Source organism: Mustela lutreola, chromosome 12 (assembly GCF_030435805.1).
Source record: "Mustela lutreola isolate mMusLut2 chromosome 12, mMusLut2.pri, whole genome shotgun sequence".
In the NCBI taxonomy this organism is placed as follows: Eukaryota; Metazoa; Chordata; class Mammalia; order Carnivora; family Mustelidae; genus Mustela; species Mustela lutreola.
The window spans coordinates 10,051,978-10,069,139 of record NC_081301.1 but is presented as its reverse complement, the minus strand read 5'-3'; the positions used below and the strand labels follow the sequence as shown (position 1 = coordinate 10,069,139).

Below are 17,162 nucleotides of genomic sequence, written 5' to 3'. Positions count from 1 at the left end.
CCCAGGTGGTTTATTATCCTGCTAAAAAGGGATTTTGAAGGAAGAAGGATTGTAAGGCTAGAGAGGAAGTCTCCTGACAGGTTAGATTTCAAGAGTAAAGCAATATGGAAGAAAAAATAATCTGCCTCGGTTATTAATTTTAGTAATTAAAACAATTCAAATCAATTGATGAAGCATGAATTTAAGAATTTCATGTGAAACTTGAAATTAAGTATTAAAGTGAAAAAGGAAACACTTGTATTTTACGACTAAGCTGCAACCCTGAGGGAATAATACAAAAATGCTTTAAAAGGTTCATTACATGAAACTCCAAGAACAAGATAATTACAGAGCTCTCAAGGAAGGAAGTCCAAACATCTCACTGATCTTTCATCACCCACCAAGCTTCATCTTAAGTTCTGATCCAGTAACTCCTTATTGTTATTCACATTGTCATGTGACATTTCTTCTCCTAGCAAGCTCACTACAGAATGTGTTCTATCTAGCAACTACCCTTAGGAGTAAATCCCTAACTCTTTAACAACATAGTAATTGACTTACACTAAAACGTTACTCACACTAGGAAAGGGTTTTCTTAGACCAGAAGAGGAGATACTTCTTCTATACAGGCTTTATTACCACTTCCCTCAGTGAAAATCACGTTAAAAGGCAAACCAATCTACAAAATGACATTGCCAAAATCACAACTTTAAAAGAGTCAATGAAAGCTGAACTTGTCTGAAAGCAAACAAGCAAGCTATTCTTGGAAGTTTTAAAAAGCAAGACAGGATCTTTTAAAATCCCACATAAATATTCTACTTTTACAGGAATGACTCATTAAGTATTTGTGTGTCACAGATTTATTTCCACAATTAAAAACCTCCCCTTAGTGAGGAAACAGGTTCTGTTGGAAAATTTCTACCACCAGATAATTAAGAGTTAAGCAACAGGTTTCATGTAACAGGTAACAAAAGCCTTATCAGAGAACTCAGTGAGGATGAACTATGATACACTTCATTTAGTCTCAAGCAAAGAAAACTTAAAATATGAACTCTTTCATTTTTTTCCCCTCTCTGCAGTCCCTTTACAGAGGGGGGAAAAAAAGGCAATGAAAGGACAACCCAAAGAACAAAGTACTAACAATAGTATCTTGTGAGGTCACCATTTTCTTACACCTTAGGTTCATTCATTTATAACAGAGTTCTCACATAGTTTTGGTCTGAGGGATCAGAACCCCTTTTACATTCTTCAAAATAACTGAGGACTTCCATGAGCTAATGTTTATGTGGGTAAAAACTATCGATCATTTATCATGCTAGAAAACTTGAGAAATTTTAAGACTACTCATTTAAAAGTAACAAACCCATCACATTAAATAACATTTTTATGAAAAATAACTATTTTACAACAAAAAAACTGGTGAGAAGAATGGCATTGTTTTGTATTTTTGGTAATCTCTTTAACATCTGGCTTAATTCTGGCAGCTAGATTCTTCTATATGCATTTTATCACAATGTGATAAAATGTTTTGGTTGAAGTATAGGCAGAAAATATCGCCTGAGATTTATGATTGGAAAAGGAAGAAGTATTTGCTTACTAAAATAGTGGGCACCTGAGTGGCTCACTAGGTTAAATCCTCTGCTTTCGGCTCAGGTCACGGCCTGCATTGGGCTCTCGGCTCAGTGGGGAGCCTGCTTCCTCCTCTCTCTGCCTGCCTCTCTGCCTACATGTGATCTCTATCAAATAAATAAATTAAAAAAAAAAATTTGTTAAAAAAAATAAAATAATTGTAGATATTTTTCTTTGATAATCCACCAAAACTCAGTTAAATGTTTTAGAAGTAATTTTTTTTTTTTAAGATTTTATTTATTTGTCAGACAGAGATCACAAGTAGGCAGAGAGGCAGGCAGAGAGAGGGGAGGGGAAGCAGGCTCCCTGCTGAGCAGAGAGCCTGATGAAGGGCTCTCGAACCCAAGACCCTGGGATCATGACCTGAGCTGAAAGCAGAGGCTTTAACCCACTGAGACACCCAGGAGCCCCTTAGAAGTAGTTTCTTAAAGGTTAGTTCAGTATGAGGGGTGCCTGGGTGGCACAGTCGGCTAAGAATCAACTCTTGGTTTTGGCTCAGATTGTGATCTTAGGATCATCATCTGCTCTACGTGGAGGCTGCTTAGACATTCTCTCCCGGGGCGCATGGGAGAGTGTTAAGTGTCTCAGCTGTTAAGTGTCTGCCTTGGGCTCAGATCATGATCCCAGGGTCCTGGGATCAAACCCTGCATCAGGCTCCCTGCTCTGCGGGAAGCCTGCTTCTCCCTCTCCCACTCCCCCTGCTTGTGGTCCCTCTCTCACTGTCTCTCTGTCAAATAAATAAAATCTTTAAAAAAAAATTTTTTTAAAGGCACTCTCTCCCTCTCCCTCTGCCCATTCCTTACCCCTATCCCCATATTCTCGCTAAAGTAAATCTTCTAAAAAAAAAAAAAAGTTAGTTCAGTGTGAAATATAAAACTGTATCAATGAACTTTGTGTATTCTGTCACTTAAAATCCACTGGTCTATCGACCTTTGAACATGATTCTGTACACACCAGTGACCTGTAAAATATTCCTTCACTGAAATATGATATTCAAAATATTAGCACATTTCATTATATATAATATCAATATAAAACCAAATTTGTTAATAGTGATACTTTTCTTCTTCAGAAAAGGCCTTAAGGGGCACCTGGGTGGCTCAGTGGGTTAAAGCCTCTGCCTTCAGCTCAGGTCATGATCCCAGGGTCCTGGGACTGAGCCTCACATGGGGCTCTCTGCTCAGCACAGAGCCTGCTCCCCCAGACTCGCCTGCCCCTCTGCCTGATCTCTGTCTCTCAAATAAATAAATAAAATCTTAAAAAAAAAAAAAAAAAAAGAGAGAGAAAAGAAAAGGCCTTAAATACTGGGTAGCTGTCAAACTCAAAGTGGTAGGCATAAGTTTTCCAAAATTCCAATTGCCATCTGAAAGGTCAAATTTTACTCACCAGCAACAAATACTGTCAGTTTTCCTTGATGTAACAAGTTCACTGTTCGTTTTCCAAAAGAATGGACTGCCAAATACGTAAGTCCAAATAAACCATAGTTTGTCAACTGCTCTTTCAATTAAAACAGTGTTCCACTAAAAAAAGCAGCTACTGGTTCAGCTTACAACGTAACTGCACAAGCACTTTTCCTTAAAACAAGTACTCCGGGGACACCTGGGTGGCTCAGTTGGTTAAGCCGCTGCCTTCGGCTCAGGTTATGATCCCAAGGTCCTGGAATCGAGTCCTGAATGGGGCTCCTTGCTCGGCAGGGAGCCTCCTTCTCTCGCTGCCTCTGCCTGCCCCTCTGCCTGCTTGTGTGTACTCTCTCTCTCTATCTCTGGCAAATAAATAAAATCTTTGGAAAAAAAAAAAAAAAAAACCAAGTACTCTCTTTTGGTACGCAGTCGAAATTCTTTGTGTGTACTTGCCTACTTGCCATTTCCTCAATGGAATATCAAAAACATGTGTACTGAAGGGTCAAGATTTAATAACATTAATCATTTTTACCCCTTCATCAAAGTCAGACTTAGGTGAAATGCTTTTAAAAAAATGCAACTGCATGGGGCACCTGCGTTTATCAGACGGCTAATCGTCTGCCTTCGGCTTGGGTCCTGATCCTGGGATGGAGCCCCTTATCAGGCTCCCTTCTCAGTGGGGAGCCTGTGTCTCTCCCTCTCTCTCCATCACTCCCCCCGCTTGTGCTCTCTCGCTCCCTCTGTCAAATAAATAATAAAATCTTTAAAAAATAAAAAAACACAAGTGCATGGAGGTGACAATACAATGACTACTCGTACAGTGTATTTGTGCCTTGATTTCGTCTAAGGTGCAAACAGTTTTCAACCACCATTGTTTTTGCAACATCAGTACAAATGTCAACAAGGTGAAAAAGGCAAATAATGCCAATATTACAATAAAAGTAGCTCTGACCTCAAGAACCTCTTGAAAGAGTCTCAGGGACTCTCCCAGAAGTGCTTGAAACACCTTTGAGAACCACTGGTTTAGATAATATAGATAACGAAGTTAAGGACTCAATGAATGGGAAGAAATTACATCTAAAACAATCCAGTAACCAACGATCAACAAATGATGAATGATAGAAAATAATACAATCCAACTGAGTACTGTCATTACTCTTTTATAAATTTTAAAAGGCAAGAGATGAGGAAGCAGGATAAAAAATGTGTAAGACTTCATAAAAGTGTCGTGTCTTTTTTTTTCTGAGAAAAACTAAATTGAATTAAGTTAGAGTTAACTGTGATACAAAGAACATTGCATTTGATCTCTAAGACGTTAACAAAAATGGGTAACGAGACTTAATTTTTAATGCTTCCAAAATGACACAGCTTCAAGATTGAAATAAATGCATGAGTTACATAAAATTAATTATTTTAATGAAAACTAAATATAGGATAAGGCAGTTCCCTTCAATGAAATCAGCCTGTCCTTCATTTTGGCACAGATTTGTTAATGAAATGCTTCCCAAGTCTTAAACTATGATTATACCTCTGTTTCCTTTGGATTCAAAGGGAATATCACAGTAGTTTTAAAAATTTGGTTAATCAATTATGTCCTTTTCAAGCGGTGTTTTAAAGGAGAAAATTAACAACACAGGAATCTTGATGCTATAGTGACTAACTAGAAGAGCAAGCAGAACCCACTCATAGACCTCTGAAATGCTCTTATAGACAGATCTAGAATTCCATGATACTATGAAATGTATTAGGTTACATATAAAAGCTGAGAAGGCTAGTTATCTCTCCCACATAAGGAATTTAGTTGTGCACTTCTCTCAAAATTATGATTCTGGAGTACTTTTTAAATGAATTGTGAATTGTTTCCAATGCAAATAGTTGTTCAAGCAAATATCTAGGGTTAATATATCTTTTGCTAATACCATAGTCACAGTTCCAATGTGTTTGTTACTCAAACAATGCCCTCTATCATTATTATTAACAACTTGTTCTTATAATTTCCCCCTTCAACAAAGTCACTATTCTGGTTCCAACCACCCACAGAGTGTATCTTCAAATCAAATGCTCGGATTTGTTTCTGGAATACATTACATGTTGCTGCCTAGGGAATTGGGTTTTGGAAACATTACACTTGCCAGCTGACTTATCAACAGTGCTCACAGAATTGACACCAACTTAAAAGCAAGAATCCCTCCAGAAAATAGAAAAATATGCTACTACTGCCATCTGTGGTTTATGCTTGAATAGCTTCTCTAATATAAACAACTGAAGGGTGTACAGTTTGCAATTAGGATCCAAAGACCTCATTATTTGAATATATTTTAAGTTAACTCTTAATGTAATAAACTATAGAGTTTATTTGGTATGACATAAGAATTTTTGATTCTTTATTTGAACTTATAATAGTGATAGAGAAACCACAAACTACCTTGTATGAAAATTTTTCCGCTGTATAAAGGCTCATTTTCCCCAATACCCATTCATTCCTAAAGAAACTCAAATGCTTAAATGTCTCCTGTGAATTTCTAATTAGAAGAATTTCTTTTGAAATAGTGACTGTCAGTATTAAAACAACCCCAAAATTCTTAAAGAAATGTATTTTTAAGGAATTTTCTACTGAGACATGAGAATTTGCTCCATCCAAGACAAATTTTGAAGGTCCAATTATCCCCATTTTTTCAAAAACAAAAATTCAAAAATGCAAGTGAAGCCTCAAAGTAGGCTAACTTCAGAACATATTTTCTCTCAGTTTGCATTCTCAAATGACAACCACTGTAGCTTAGGGATCAAAAGATTTGGTGTAGCTGGGGGTGGGGAAAAAAGTAATTCAGCTCCCCAGCAGCCAGCTGAGGAAATCCTGGTTAGCTCCCCAACTAAATCACTGTTAATTAGAATTACCGGGTTACCTAGTGAAGTCTTATTTAAATAATCATAACTAGCAAAAAACTGTTTTCTTGAGAAGGTGTTCTACACAGACAGCTATTTAATAGTAGGTAATAAGGGAAGGACAAAATAAAGTCGGAAATATCTTATTCTTTCAAACAAAGTTCTCTTTTACAGTTAGTTCTAAACCACACTGAAAAGCAAGCAATAAGACATCTCACAATGGTCTCCTCCTAATTTTCATTATCTGTAGTCTGACAGCCTTATCTTTTTCGCAAAGACAAGCCATGTTGGAAAACAAGCAATAAATACTGGGCTTGATTGTAGTACTACTGTACATATCAAAGTTACACCCAGAGGGGTTTTTTTGTTTTTTGGAGAGTTTGGGTTTTTTTTTTTTTTCTTTTTAGGCTAAGCTAAGAGGAATCTGCAACTTTGGCTCTAACACGACTCAGCACCGAAAATCAATTACCTGCTCAGGACTTCTTGCCGACTTTCAATAATTCTGGTATTTCTGAACTCTAGTTATCAACCAAAAGCATCCGTAAACCCTTAAGAAATTACCTGAGCCAGGGAAAAAGCTGACCTTAAAAATGCCAGTTTGAATCAAAAAAAGAATACAAAAGTTTGAAACAAAAAACACTCTCTTACAATGTCTTGGTTTTGGAAATACTTTCAAAGCACTGCAAAGAAGTAAGTATTTGCATGGGATTCAGTAGCTACTTCTGTTAAAATTGTTTCAAGCACAATTTGGTTTTTGTGCAGGAACGCAAATTTTATCTTTTGATTCAGAACTTTAATTTTTTTGACTGTGACTCATTTTCACATATAAGGTGATTGGTTCACACAAAATAAGGTATTTTTATTGTCCTACTTTAAAAGATAAAAAAAAAAGAATAGATATGACCAAGAATATAGAATTTACTCTTAAAAGGCATCCTCTTGAATTTAGCCTTCAACCTATATGGAAACAAATACTTAAACAGAAAGTGTCCTTTAACTTGGCTAGAACACAAAGGTAAATATAAGAACTAAAAATTATGACAAAACCCCGAAGAGATCTAAGTGAGCTTGTTGAAAACTAAGTTTCCTGGCTTTTGAAATTCTGAAGCCAGAGGTTGTGATCTGAACAAAATTCACCAACGGACCAACTTATTCAACACAAACCAATAAATATCTATCTAGTTATAAAAAGTTTAAGTGATGGTGTCTTAATTACAAGATGAAACACACTAACACAGCCCCAGGCCCCCAAACATACAAACATTCATTAGCAATTTAAGGCAACTTGCACAACAAACACAAGTGGCATAAAAAACTTCTTTATCAATATCATACTAGCAGTTGGCATTTCTAAACCCTATTCTCCCCTAACCTAAAATTAGGTATTTTAATCTAAGGCTTGATTTTTACCTTTGCCCCACAGGAAAAGGGGGAAAAAAAGAATAACCAAGAAGTTATGAATAAAATACGGAAAGGCAAGATTTGGCCATAGTTTAGCAAATCTACCAGGTTTTCTTTTCCCCGCTTAGCTCTCCCTCCTCCTCCCCATCTAACTTCCTTTCACATGCCAATGCACACACACCACACACCTTTTTCCTATGTAATTCAGAATAATTTATAGATTATGAAGGATTTCATGATCTTTTCATTACAAGAAACAGAAATGCTAACAAAGATTTTGATGGTAAACCTGATATCAGAAATGTGGTCATCTCACACCTCAGCTGCTCAAAAATCAGCAGTGAACCTGTTTATTCTTTGTAGCCTTTCAGTGTTCTTTGGAGGTCAAAGAACTTACTAAAAAATTCCTGTGTGCCCTTCGTATAAAACAGAACCACAGCATGTTTTTGTTTTTGTTTTTTTAAATGAAAGTAGAAAACTCTGAGGTGACTCAGAATTAACTTTTAAAGTCACAGAACTAAATGTTAAACTGTCATGGAAAATATCTGATATTTTTCAGATATTTTCAGATTTGCATGACACGCTCATAGAAGGAAAAAGGCGTCAAATTATTAGCGAATTTCTCCTCATTTCCTCCAAAGTATAGTTACACAAAACATGCTTTTAATTACTGGTAATGACTTATAACCTTCCTTTTACTTAAAATATCGAAAAGACTACTTCATTCTATTAAAAATACAACAAACCTAATAGTCAGCATATACTTCCTCAAATCCTCCTCCTTTGAAACCCCAAAAAGAGAGCAGTCTTCTATTATGACTAAATGAGTTCGTGTTATGAAAACCTAGAGCAACAACTGAAAATACCTAGCGCAACCAGTACATGAAATTCCTGAAAGGGTGATGGTGCATCAAAAGGCTAGCAACTGTTCTGATAGAATAATAAAAAACATCTAAAAGACTGTAAATTCAGCATTAATGGCATTTCCGGCAGGAAAACATTTCTAAAATTCCACCTCCAGTTTATTTCTTCATGACACAAACCGAAAGACCTCCTATCTAGATAGCTAACCACTGCAAATATTTCATGCAAAATGGAAATCAGTCATTAGGTTAAAAAGCCAGGAGAATTTATTTACTCTGCTTAGAACTTAAGCAGTTTCACTTACTTTTGGAGGAAAATATTAATAAGTATAAAAGCGGGGAAAAAAAGTCCCCACCATTTCAAAGGTAAACTTTTTTTTTCTATTCTGTTAATTCTATTGTAAGCATGCTAAATTACAATAGATAATGAACATAAATTGTAAAACACTACAAAATACTCATTATTACACTGAAAAATAAAACATCCCACAACAGTCTAATGTTTCATGTATTTTCTTTTAAGCCCTATCAAACTGCCCAAAGTCCCACTGTGTTTTCAAGAAAAAGGAAATATTTGTAGCACTAAAATGGACTCATGTAAAATATTAAAGCCAGCCTGGTCTAAATGGAATGTTCAATAACATTCTTTTAAATGGTTCTGACCAATTGAGGAAATGAGACTATGAATGGGAAATTTGATTAAGAGTTAAAATTACCATTGAGTTCTTTAAAATGTACTAATGAATAATTAATAGCAAATGCAGTTCCTAGGCTTCCCTTACAACATTCTCAAGTAGAACTGAAAGTAATGTCTGCACTAAAATCGATCATCTACATATTAGGCACAGGTGGGTACAGGAAGTAAACACACGTAGAAAGACATTATGAAAATATATGCCCTTAATATGGGCTATAAGATAGATGTAAATTGGGTAAAAAAAAAAAAATCAGCATCATAAATTTTAGATCAGGATTTACAACGTTCATACATCAATATCAAAAGAAATCTCTGTTTAAAAAGCTTAAAAAGTCAAAAGTCTTAAAGAAATCCTTTGTTCCTATGATACTGTCTTCTACCCTCGATGGATTCCAGCCTCCTCCTTTGTGACACGGGATTTTATTGATCTCAAACATGTTCACATTCAGAAATTATTCTCCAAAGACATCCCGGGGGACTGTCAGCCACCCAGATACCACACATCACATACATCTTAAAAAAGGACAAGAGCTTTTAAAACATACCACTATTTGGTCAGCAACATCAAGTGAAATTAACCAGGCTCTCTGCTAAACCAACTTTTCCCTTAACTGGTAAAAATACCAGATCTACTGAATTGGCAGTAAATGTCTGATGAGTTTATAAGTACACGAAGGCGCAGATTAACCCCCAAATCTCTCTCCTTCCGTAGCTCCTCATTCATTCCACAATTGAGCGCCTAAATGACCTATTTTCAGGTTACTTTCTTCACACCTGCCCGGTCACTGTCCTGATTGAGAAACTTCTTACTGAAGCAATTAATTTTTAGTGCCTCCTAACTGTCCCGGGTGTTTGCATTCAATTTGAAATCTGTTACTTGTTAGACACTGTTCGGTCCTAGATCTTTCAGAGAATTGCGAGTTTATGGCGCAGAGAGGGGAGGAGGCGCTGATCTCTGAGAGCCTGCCCTTTATTCGGAAATGAGGAGATGTGAAAGGTGGAAGGCAGGGCAAATAAATAAATAAATCGGGTTTGCAGCCGGAGCGTTTGCCCGCCTGTACGAGCACCCTTTGTAATGCAGGCCTCCCGGGGCTATCGCCTGCGCTAATTGCTCCAGGGCGCTTTCCAAGTTCAAAAGTTCACCTTTTACGACCTCACAAAAGCTCCTTACACGTTACCAATAAAAACATTCCGCGGCAAACACCGAGGGGGGAAAATATCAAACAGATACAAATAAAACACCCCGCAGAGGAAGGGAGTTGGGGGCGGGGGGGGGGGTGGAGAAGGCAAGTCGTCCCGGAGGAACCCGAGGACTTGGCCCGGACGTGGGGGCAGGGGGAGAGCCGGAGGAAGGGCCGGGCCAGGTGAGGAATTCTCAGCGCCCGGGTCCCGGACCGCGAAAGGAAAGGGGAGAACTGAGCATGGGAAGGCGCGGACCCAGACGGGCCGCTGGAGGGAGGGAAGAGGCAGGTGTCCCGAGCCCCCGGTCGGGCCAGGGAGCTGAGCCTGCAGAGAAGGGGGCTGAGTACGGCGGAGGCAGGAGCAGAGGAATGGGGTGTGGAGCAGGCACCGAAAGATCCGAAAAGGAAGCGCTGAGCCGGGAGCTAACGAACTGGGGGTCGGGGCAGAGGTGGAGGCTCGCGGTGCATACGGGGGTGGCAGGGGAAGCGCGGGACTGCAGAGTAGGAAAGCGGCTCCAGAAAGGTGAGGGCAGAGAACGACTAGAACGAGGGTGTGGCGTTCGCGGAGGGAGGGGGCACCCGCGTGGGAAGGAGCCGAGGGGACGGGGGGAGGGGAGAGGAGGGCGCTGAAGGGACCCTCCGAGGGGAGAAAGGGGAAGCTCTGAGCACAGGGGACCCGAGGGGGAGGGAAACCCCCACTGACGGGACGCGAGGTGGGGGAGCCGCCGAGGGTCCAAGCTGAAGGGACCCAGGGGATGGGGAGGGCTCAGCGCTGAGGGGACCTGGGGGGAGGGAGGAGGATTCGCGCACAGGGGACGGGGGGAGGGGAGGCCTGTGAAGAAGGGACAGGGGGGAGGGGGAAACGAAGGTCCGGGTTGAAGGAACCGGGCAGGGGGAGGGTCCGCACTGAGGGGAACCGGGAAGGAGGGGGAGGGTCCACACTCAGGAGCACGGGGGAGGTGAGGGAGGGTCCGCAACTAAGGGGACCGGGGTGAAGGTCCACGCTGAGGGGACCCAGAGCCGCTGCGGCTTTCCAGAGAGTCGGCTGAGAGGAAAAGAACCCCGGGGGCAAGGGACAGGCGATCGCTTCTTCCTGGGCCCGAGTTCCGCACGCCCCTCACCCACCGTTGCGCGGCGGCGGAGGGAGCGCGGCGGGCGGCTCTAGGAACCCCGCCGAGCCCCCGCCGCCTCCCCCTCCGCTAGGCGGCCGTTCGTCCCGCTCCATGCGGTGGTGCTCAGGGCCCGCGCTCGGTTCGCTGCTCCGCCATGACCGGCGCCCTCGTCCTCGTCGTCGTCGTTCGCCGGGGGGAGGGGGCTGTCAGGGGCCGGCGGAATCCCGGCCGCGGCGCTCTCTGGGCCCCGAGCCGCCCGGCTCCGCGCCCCTCCGCGCCGCGCCCCCTCAGCACTGGCCAGCTCCCTCCCCCGACGTCACGCGCCGCTGCCACGCACAGGCCCGACGGGCACTCTGGGAATTGAAGTCCGCCGGGCGAGGCCGGCCACGCGGGACCCCACTAATTGAAGGGGTGGGAGGAAGGATAAGCAGACCTGAGAAGTGATGGCTAAGGCCTGTCAGTGTCACCAACCGAGATAAGAACTTCTGATAAAAAATTTAACAAAGATTACTTCAGGACCTTCTCTTTATTTGATTTTTCCAAGATCAAAGTACCCTGCGACTCCCCGTATCCCCCCTCATAGACAATGAGTCTTTCCTAGGGGCGGATCGGGAAGGAGCTGGTTGAGCACGTGCAATGAAGCCCAGCCCTGTGGGCGGGGACTAGAGGGGGCGGAGCTTTGAGGTATTCACGAGGGACTTCCTCCGCGGCTTCTGGACAAATTGGACCAGAGATTAAAGGGCCGGAGTTTAACTCCAGGTGACTACGTTCGTATGCAAATGGAATCTATAAAACTCTCCTTTCCGGGGTACTCTTAAAAGCCTTTTACCTCCGGGTGGGCGGGAAAGACAACGGTTTCTCTTCCTCCTCTTTCATTTTCCCCCTCCTCTTTCATTTTCCCCCTGCCCAACAGAATGGAAAATAAAGCTCCAGGCCATTGATGCCATTAAAGAAACTCTCAGGCTCCTGACTCCTGGTGTCTTGAAGCCCCCCGCATGAGAAACTCTTTACCCAGCCTTGTTCGCCTTCCCTTCTCCTTGGTTATCTTATCTGTAAAATGGGGTGAGAATAGGGACGAAGTCCAATCGAAAGATCGCAAACCCCACCCTATCCCCCCCCCCCGCCCCGCCGCCTCAGTTTCCCAGAGAAAAATGCGGCTTTTGCGGTCTCCCCTGCTCCCAACCGAGCCTAACTTCTGCAGCCACCAGGTGGCGCGCGGCCACCAGCCTCTGGGCCTGCCGTGGCATCAGCCTTGGGCGACACTCCCAGGGAAGGACTTGCTGCCACCCCAGGTCTAACTAAGCTCTACCTGACCTGCTTGAAGACAAGGAACAAGAACTCTTGCTTTGCCCGCCTCTCCCCTGCCGGGTCATGCCACAGCTTCCTCATGGCTGCCCCTTCCTCACCACCCCTGAATCCCACCCTACCAAACCAATGGCTCGTCTCTCATTCCCTGCTTATCCTGGCATTCACACCCCTGCCTGGGCTGAGCCCTGCCCACAGTTCCCATCACACCCCCTTTCTCCCCTGCTACACAGGACGTTTTGCAACGCTTCCTTGCACTTTGAAGGTGTTACCTTCATTGGTTAACCTGTATTGTATCTTTAATCAGGAAAGTGCTGACCACTTTTCTGAGAGATTTACATGAACGCTATGTTGTCTAAACCTTGCACCTGCTCTATAAGGTAACTCCTATATTGTCTCTATGATACACTGATGAAGTGACCCAGCAGTAACGGGAATTCCAAACCTAGTGCATCAGACATCAGAGCCTGAACCTTGGCTCCTTCAAGCTGGAGCTCTGGCTGGCTTCATCCAACCCACTCCCAAACTCCTATTCATTTTTAAGATCCTGTTCAAATATATCCTTAGGGACATGTTTTTAAATACTTCCCACAAGGGGACATCTAGATCCACTCTGTGTTCTCTTATAGCTCTGTTGAGCTAATTGCTTCCCTACTAGCATTCCTCAGCCCTGAGGGGGGAAAAAAAGCCTTTAGTGTGGTGTGAGTGGGAAGGGGGCAGAGACATGGATCCTCTGGGTCACACTCTTAGTCCTGGGTTCTAAAATACGTTGGGACATTTGGCTTTCCTAGGCCTTCCAGAACTTCCCTTTCTTTTTCTGTCTCTCTCTCTCTCTCTCTTTTTTTAAGTTGCTTTTTGAGTTTTGTTTTTTGGGGGGGTTTTTTGAAAGATTTTATTTATTTATTTTTGACAGACAGAGATCACAAGTAGGCAGAGAGGCAGGCAGGGGGTGGTGGGGGGAAGCAGAGAGCCCTATGCGGGCCGGATCCCAGGAACCCGAGACCATGACCCAAGCCAAAGGCAGAGGTTCCAACCCACTGAGCCACCCAGGTGCCCCTGGTTTTTGTTTTTTTGACAGAGCACAAGCAAGGAGAAGAGCAGGCAAAAGGAGAGGGAGAAGCAGCCTCCCCACAGAGCAGGAAGCCCAATCTGGGGCTCAATCCCGGGACCCTGGGATCACAACTGTAGCCAAAGGCAGATGCCTAACTGACTGAGCCACCCAGGCACCCTCAGAACTTCCCTTTTTATCTCAGTCCTCTGGAGGTAATGAGTTCCCTTTCCCTGGACATCCAATCAGAGGTTAAGTGGCACTGCAGAAACCTGAAGGCCTGGGGTTTCAGTGGTGGACATATTCTAAGTTAACCCTCAAAGATGGGGCCAAAAAGTTCACCAAAAACTCAGCCCTTCGAAGCAACTTCTCCTCCTCCTTCAGACTCCAGCTTTGTTGCCACTTTCTCCTAAAAGCTTTTCTAGATCTGACTAGTCAAATCCCTTTCTTCACTCCTTCATCATTATAACCCCAGCTGCTGAGCACAGAGCCTGAACATAATAGACACTCAATAAATAATTACTAAGTGGATGAAAGGATGAATAAAACAGATCAGACTTTTCTACTTAATAACTGTGACCTTGGGTGTGTTACTTCTGAGCCTCAAAGTCCTGGTTTATAAGGCAAGGGAGAGAAAATAATAGTCGCTTCTTCACGCGATTGTTATGAGAATTAACATGATGCATGCAAAGCAGATAATATAAGGCCTGGCCTAATAAATGGGACCTGTTATGTTAAAGAGGATCCTAATTCCCATTCACCCCTTCTCTGAAAATGCCCCTTGGGAAAAGTCAACTACGTTGAGACTGAGAAAGGTGAGGGAAATGACAATGTGCTGAGACCTCAGCCACTGTCCTAAACATAGAGAGTCCTATAAGGTAGGCAGCTACCATGTGGCCGGCACCTATGATGAAATCTTTTCCCTGCAGTGTTCCCTACCCCACCCCCCCACAATCCTGAGAAGTCAGTACTTTACCTCAATTTATGAATGAGGAAACAGGCTCGGAAGGACAGATGGAAAAGATTCCCATCATGTGCAGAAGTCCTAACAGAAGAGCTGGGAAGGAAAGTATGTAAGGATATGGAGAGATCTTCAGGGGAGTTGTCCTGAGGCCAGAGGCAGACAGAGGAACAGGACAAAACAGGGAGACAGTTAAGAACAAAGCAGGTTTAGGGACACCTGGGTGGCTCAGTGGGTTAAAGCCTCTGCCTTCAGCTCAGGTCATGATCCCAGGGTCCTGGGATCGAGCCCCGCATCGGGCTCTCTGCTCCTCAGGGAGCCTGCTTCCTCCTCTCTCCTGCCTGCCTCTCTGCCTACTTGTGATCTCTGTCTGTCAAATAAATAAATAAAATCTTTTTAAAAAGAAAGAAAGAATGGGCGCCTGGGTGGCTCAGTGGGTTAAGCCGCTGCCTTCAGCTCAGGTCATGATCTCAGGGTCCTGGGATCGAGTCCCGCATCGGGCTCTCTGCTCGTCAGGGAGCCTGCTTCCTCCTCTCTCTCTCTCTGCCTGCCTCTCTGCCTACTTGTGATCTCTCTCTGTCAAATAAATAAATAAAATCTTTAAAAAATAAAAAAATAAAAAGAAAGAAAGAAAGAACAAAGCAGGTTTTAAAAAAAGAAGAAAAGAACAAAGCAGGTTTGAGCCCCATCATGGGTGGTGTAGTCAGACACTAATCAGATCAAATAACCATACAAACCCACAAGTGCACATAAGTTCTACAACTGACAACACACCTAGGAGTTCCTGGTGCTGCGGGAATGTGTGACAGGGTTCATTTCGGTTGGGGGTGATGATCAGGGAGGCTTTCTGGGATAAGGAACATTGAAATAAGACGGAAAGAATGAGTAGGAGTAAGTGAGATTGAGCAGAGAGACAGTTTCAGGAGGAAGGAACAGCATATGCAAAGGTCCCACGGCCAAGGGGGAACTGAGAGAATCCATTGTAACTGGAGCCTGCTGAGGGAAAGAGGGGCAGGAGAGAATGGTGAAAAGAAGGAAAGCAGAGACCGTGGGGCTCTCTTATGGAGCAGCCAGCAGAGGGCAGAGTTTGGGGCGACAGTGGACTTGTTCTTCCAAAGCTAACCAGAGAGCCAGAACCAGGCTAGGAAAGAGAACCCCTGTGCTTTCAGTACATTTAGTCTATTATTTGAATAGCTAAGACGTGCATTACAAAATTCCCAGATGCAAAAAAAGTATTCAACGAAAAGTAAACCTTTCTCCTTACTCTGATTCCCCAAAACTGATTTCCCTCCTGAGCAATAACCACCATACTGGTTTATAGTGTGTCCATTCACAAATAGTCTGTGCACATAAGACCACACACCAGGGGTACCTGGGTGGCTAAGTCGGTTAAACTTCTGCCTTTGGCTCTGGTCAGGATCCCAGAATCCTGGGATCGAACCCCCATATCAGTAGGGGGTCTGCTTTTCCCTCTTCCCCACCCCCTGTCTCAAATAAATAAAATATTTTAAAACAAAACAAAACACAAAAAGCAGCATATTCATGTTTTATACTAATCCAGCCCTGGTTTTGACACATCCCCTGATCTCTAGTCATGAAAGAAGCTAATCTGTACTGAATACTGGCCACACGTGACTTGTCACAGTTCAGAGTCCAAGAGCACCAGACCTTGTATTAATCCGGTAGTTCCAAATTATAAATCCTCTGGAGGACTTATTAAAACAGATTGCCGGGCCCCATCCCTAAAGTTTTTGCTTCCCGAGATCTGGGTTAGGGCCTGAGAACTTGCATTTCTAAGTTCCCAGGTGATGCTGAGGCTGCTGGTCCTGGGGCCACGCTGCCAGACCGCTCAGCTAGCTGCTCGTGGGCAAGGTCTGTGCACTGTTGATTTATGTCTCTCCCACAAGGGAAGGCATAAAGGATGCAAGGAAACACACATACCAGCTAGAAAGTTTCATGGAGTGATAAATTCTATGAAGAAAAGGTGCAGGGGAGGGGATATGCACGAGGGGGAAGTTCTTGAGAGTAGCGGTAAGGAAGGGCATTTACTAGGCACTCCATAAATACTTGTTGAATGGGGAAAAAAAAATAATAAGATAATTCGGGGAATCAGAAAGAAACCCAGAGAGGAGAGGGTTTAAGAAGGAGGCATGATCCAGAGCCGTCGATTCTGGGAGGGTAAAGAGGTGCCGCCTTGGGTGCGGTACAGGAGCTCCGGGGGCCCTCCACGAGCCACCTCCCAAGTGAGATCGAAGAGCCCCGGAGCGAGGGGAGGGGCTGGGAACCTGAGGAGTGACGACAGGAGGCGGCTCCATTTGAAAAGTTTTGCAGCCTAGGAACCGGAGAAATGGAGCTCTCCCTGCCGAGGATGGGGTGGAGAAAGGGTGTTTAAACGCCAGGAGCTCCTGAAGTTGAGTTGGGGATCCACGGGCGGGATTTTGGAGGGAAGAGGAAAGAAACAAGCGGCGGCGTGGGGGTGGGGGGAGTGCTGAGCCGTGAAAAAGGCAGAGCTGGGGGGGTCTGAGTGTTGGGAGAGCTCTAAGTCTCGCCTGCCTTGGAAACACGACTCATCTGAACTTTACAACCACTCCAAAAGGAAAGCACTATTTCTCCCATTTTACAGATGAGGAAGCTGAGGCTCAAAGAGGTGAAGGGACACACCTAAGGTCTCCCATCTCACAGAGCAGGACCTCCGCCCGCGGG

General features: G+C 43.6%; 1 protein-coding gene across 2 annotated transcripts in view; it reads right to left on the bottom strand.

Moving 5' to 3' along the window:
* Positions 1-11,460, bottom strand: part of NR6A1 (nuclear receptor subfamily 6 group A member 1) — a 226,702-nt gene extending 215,242 nt beyond the window's left edge. For both annotated transcript variants that reach the window (XM_059141058.1, XM_059141059.1), the window contains exon 1: positions 11,159-11,460. In XM_059141058.1, the coding sequence (XP_058997041.1) occupies positions 11,159-11,258 (100 nt within the window). In that variant the 5' untranslated portion in view covers positions 11,259-11,460. The remainder of the gene's footprint in view (positions 1-11,158) is intronic.
* Positions 11,461-17,162: the final 5,702 nt, after the last annotated feature.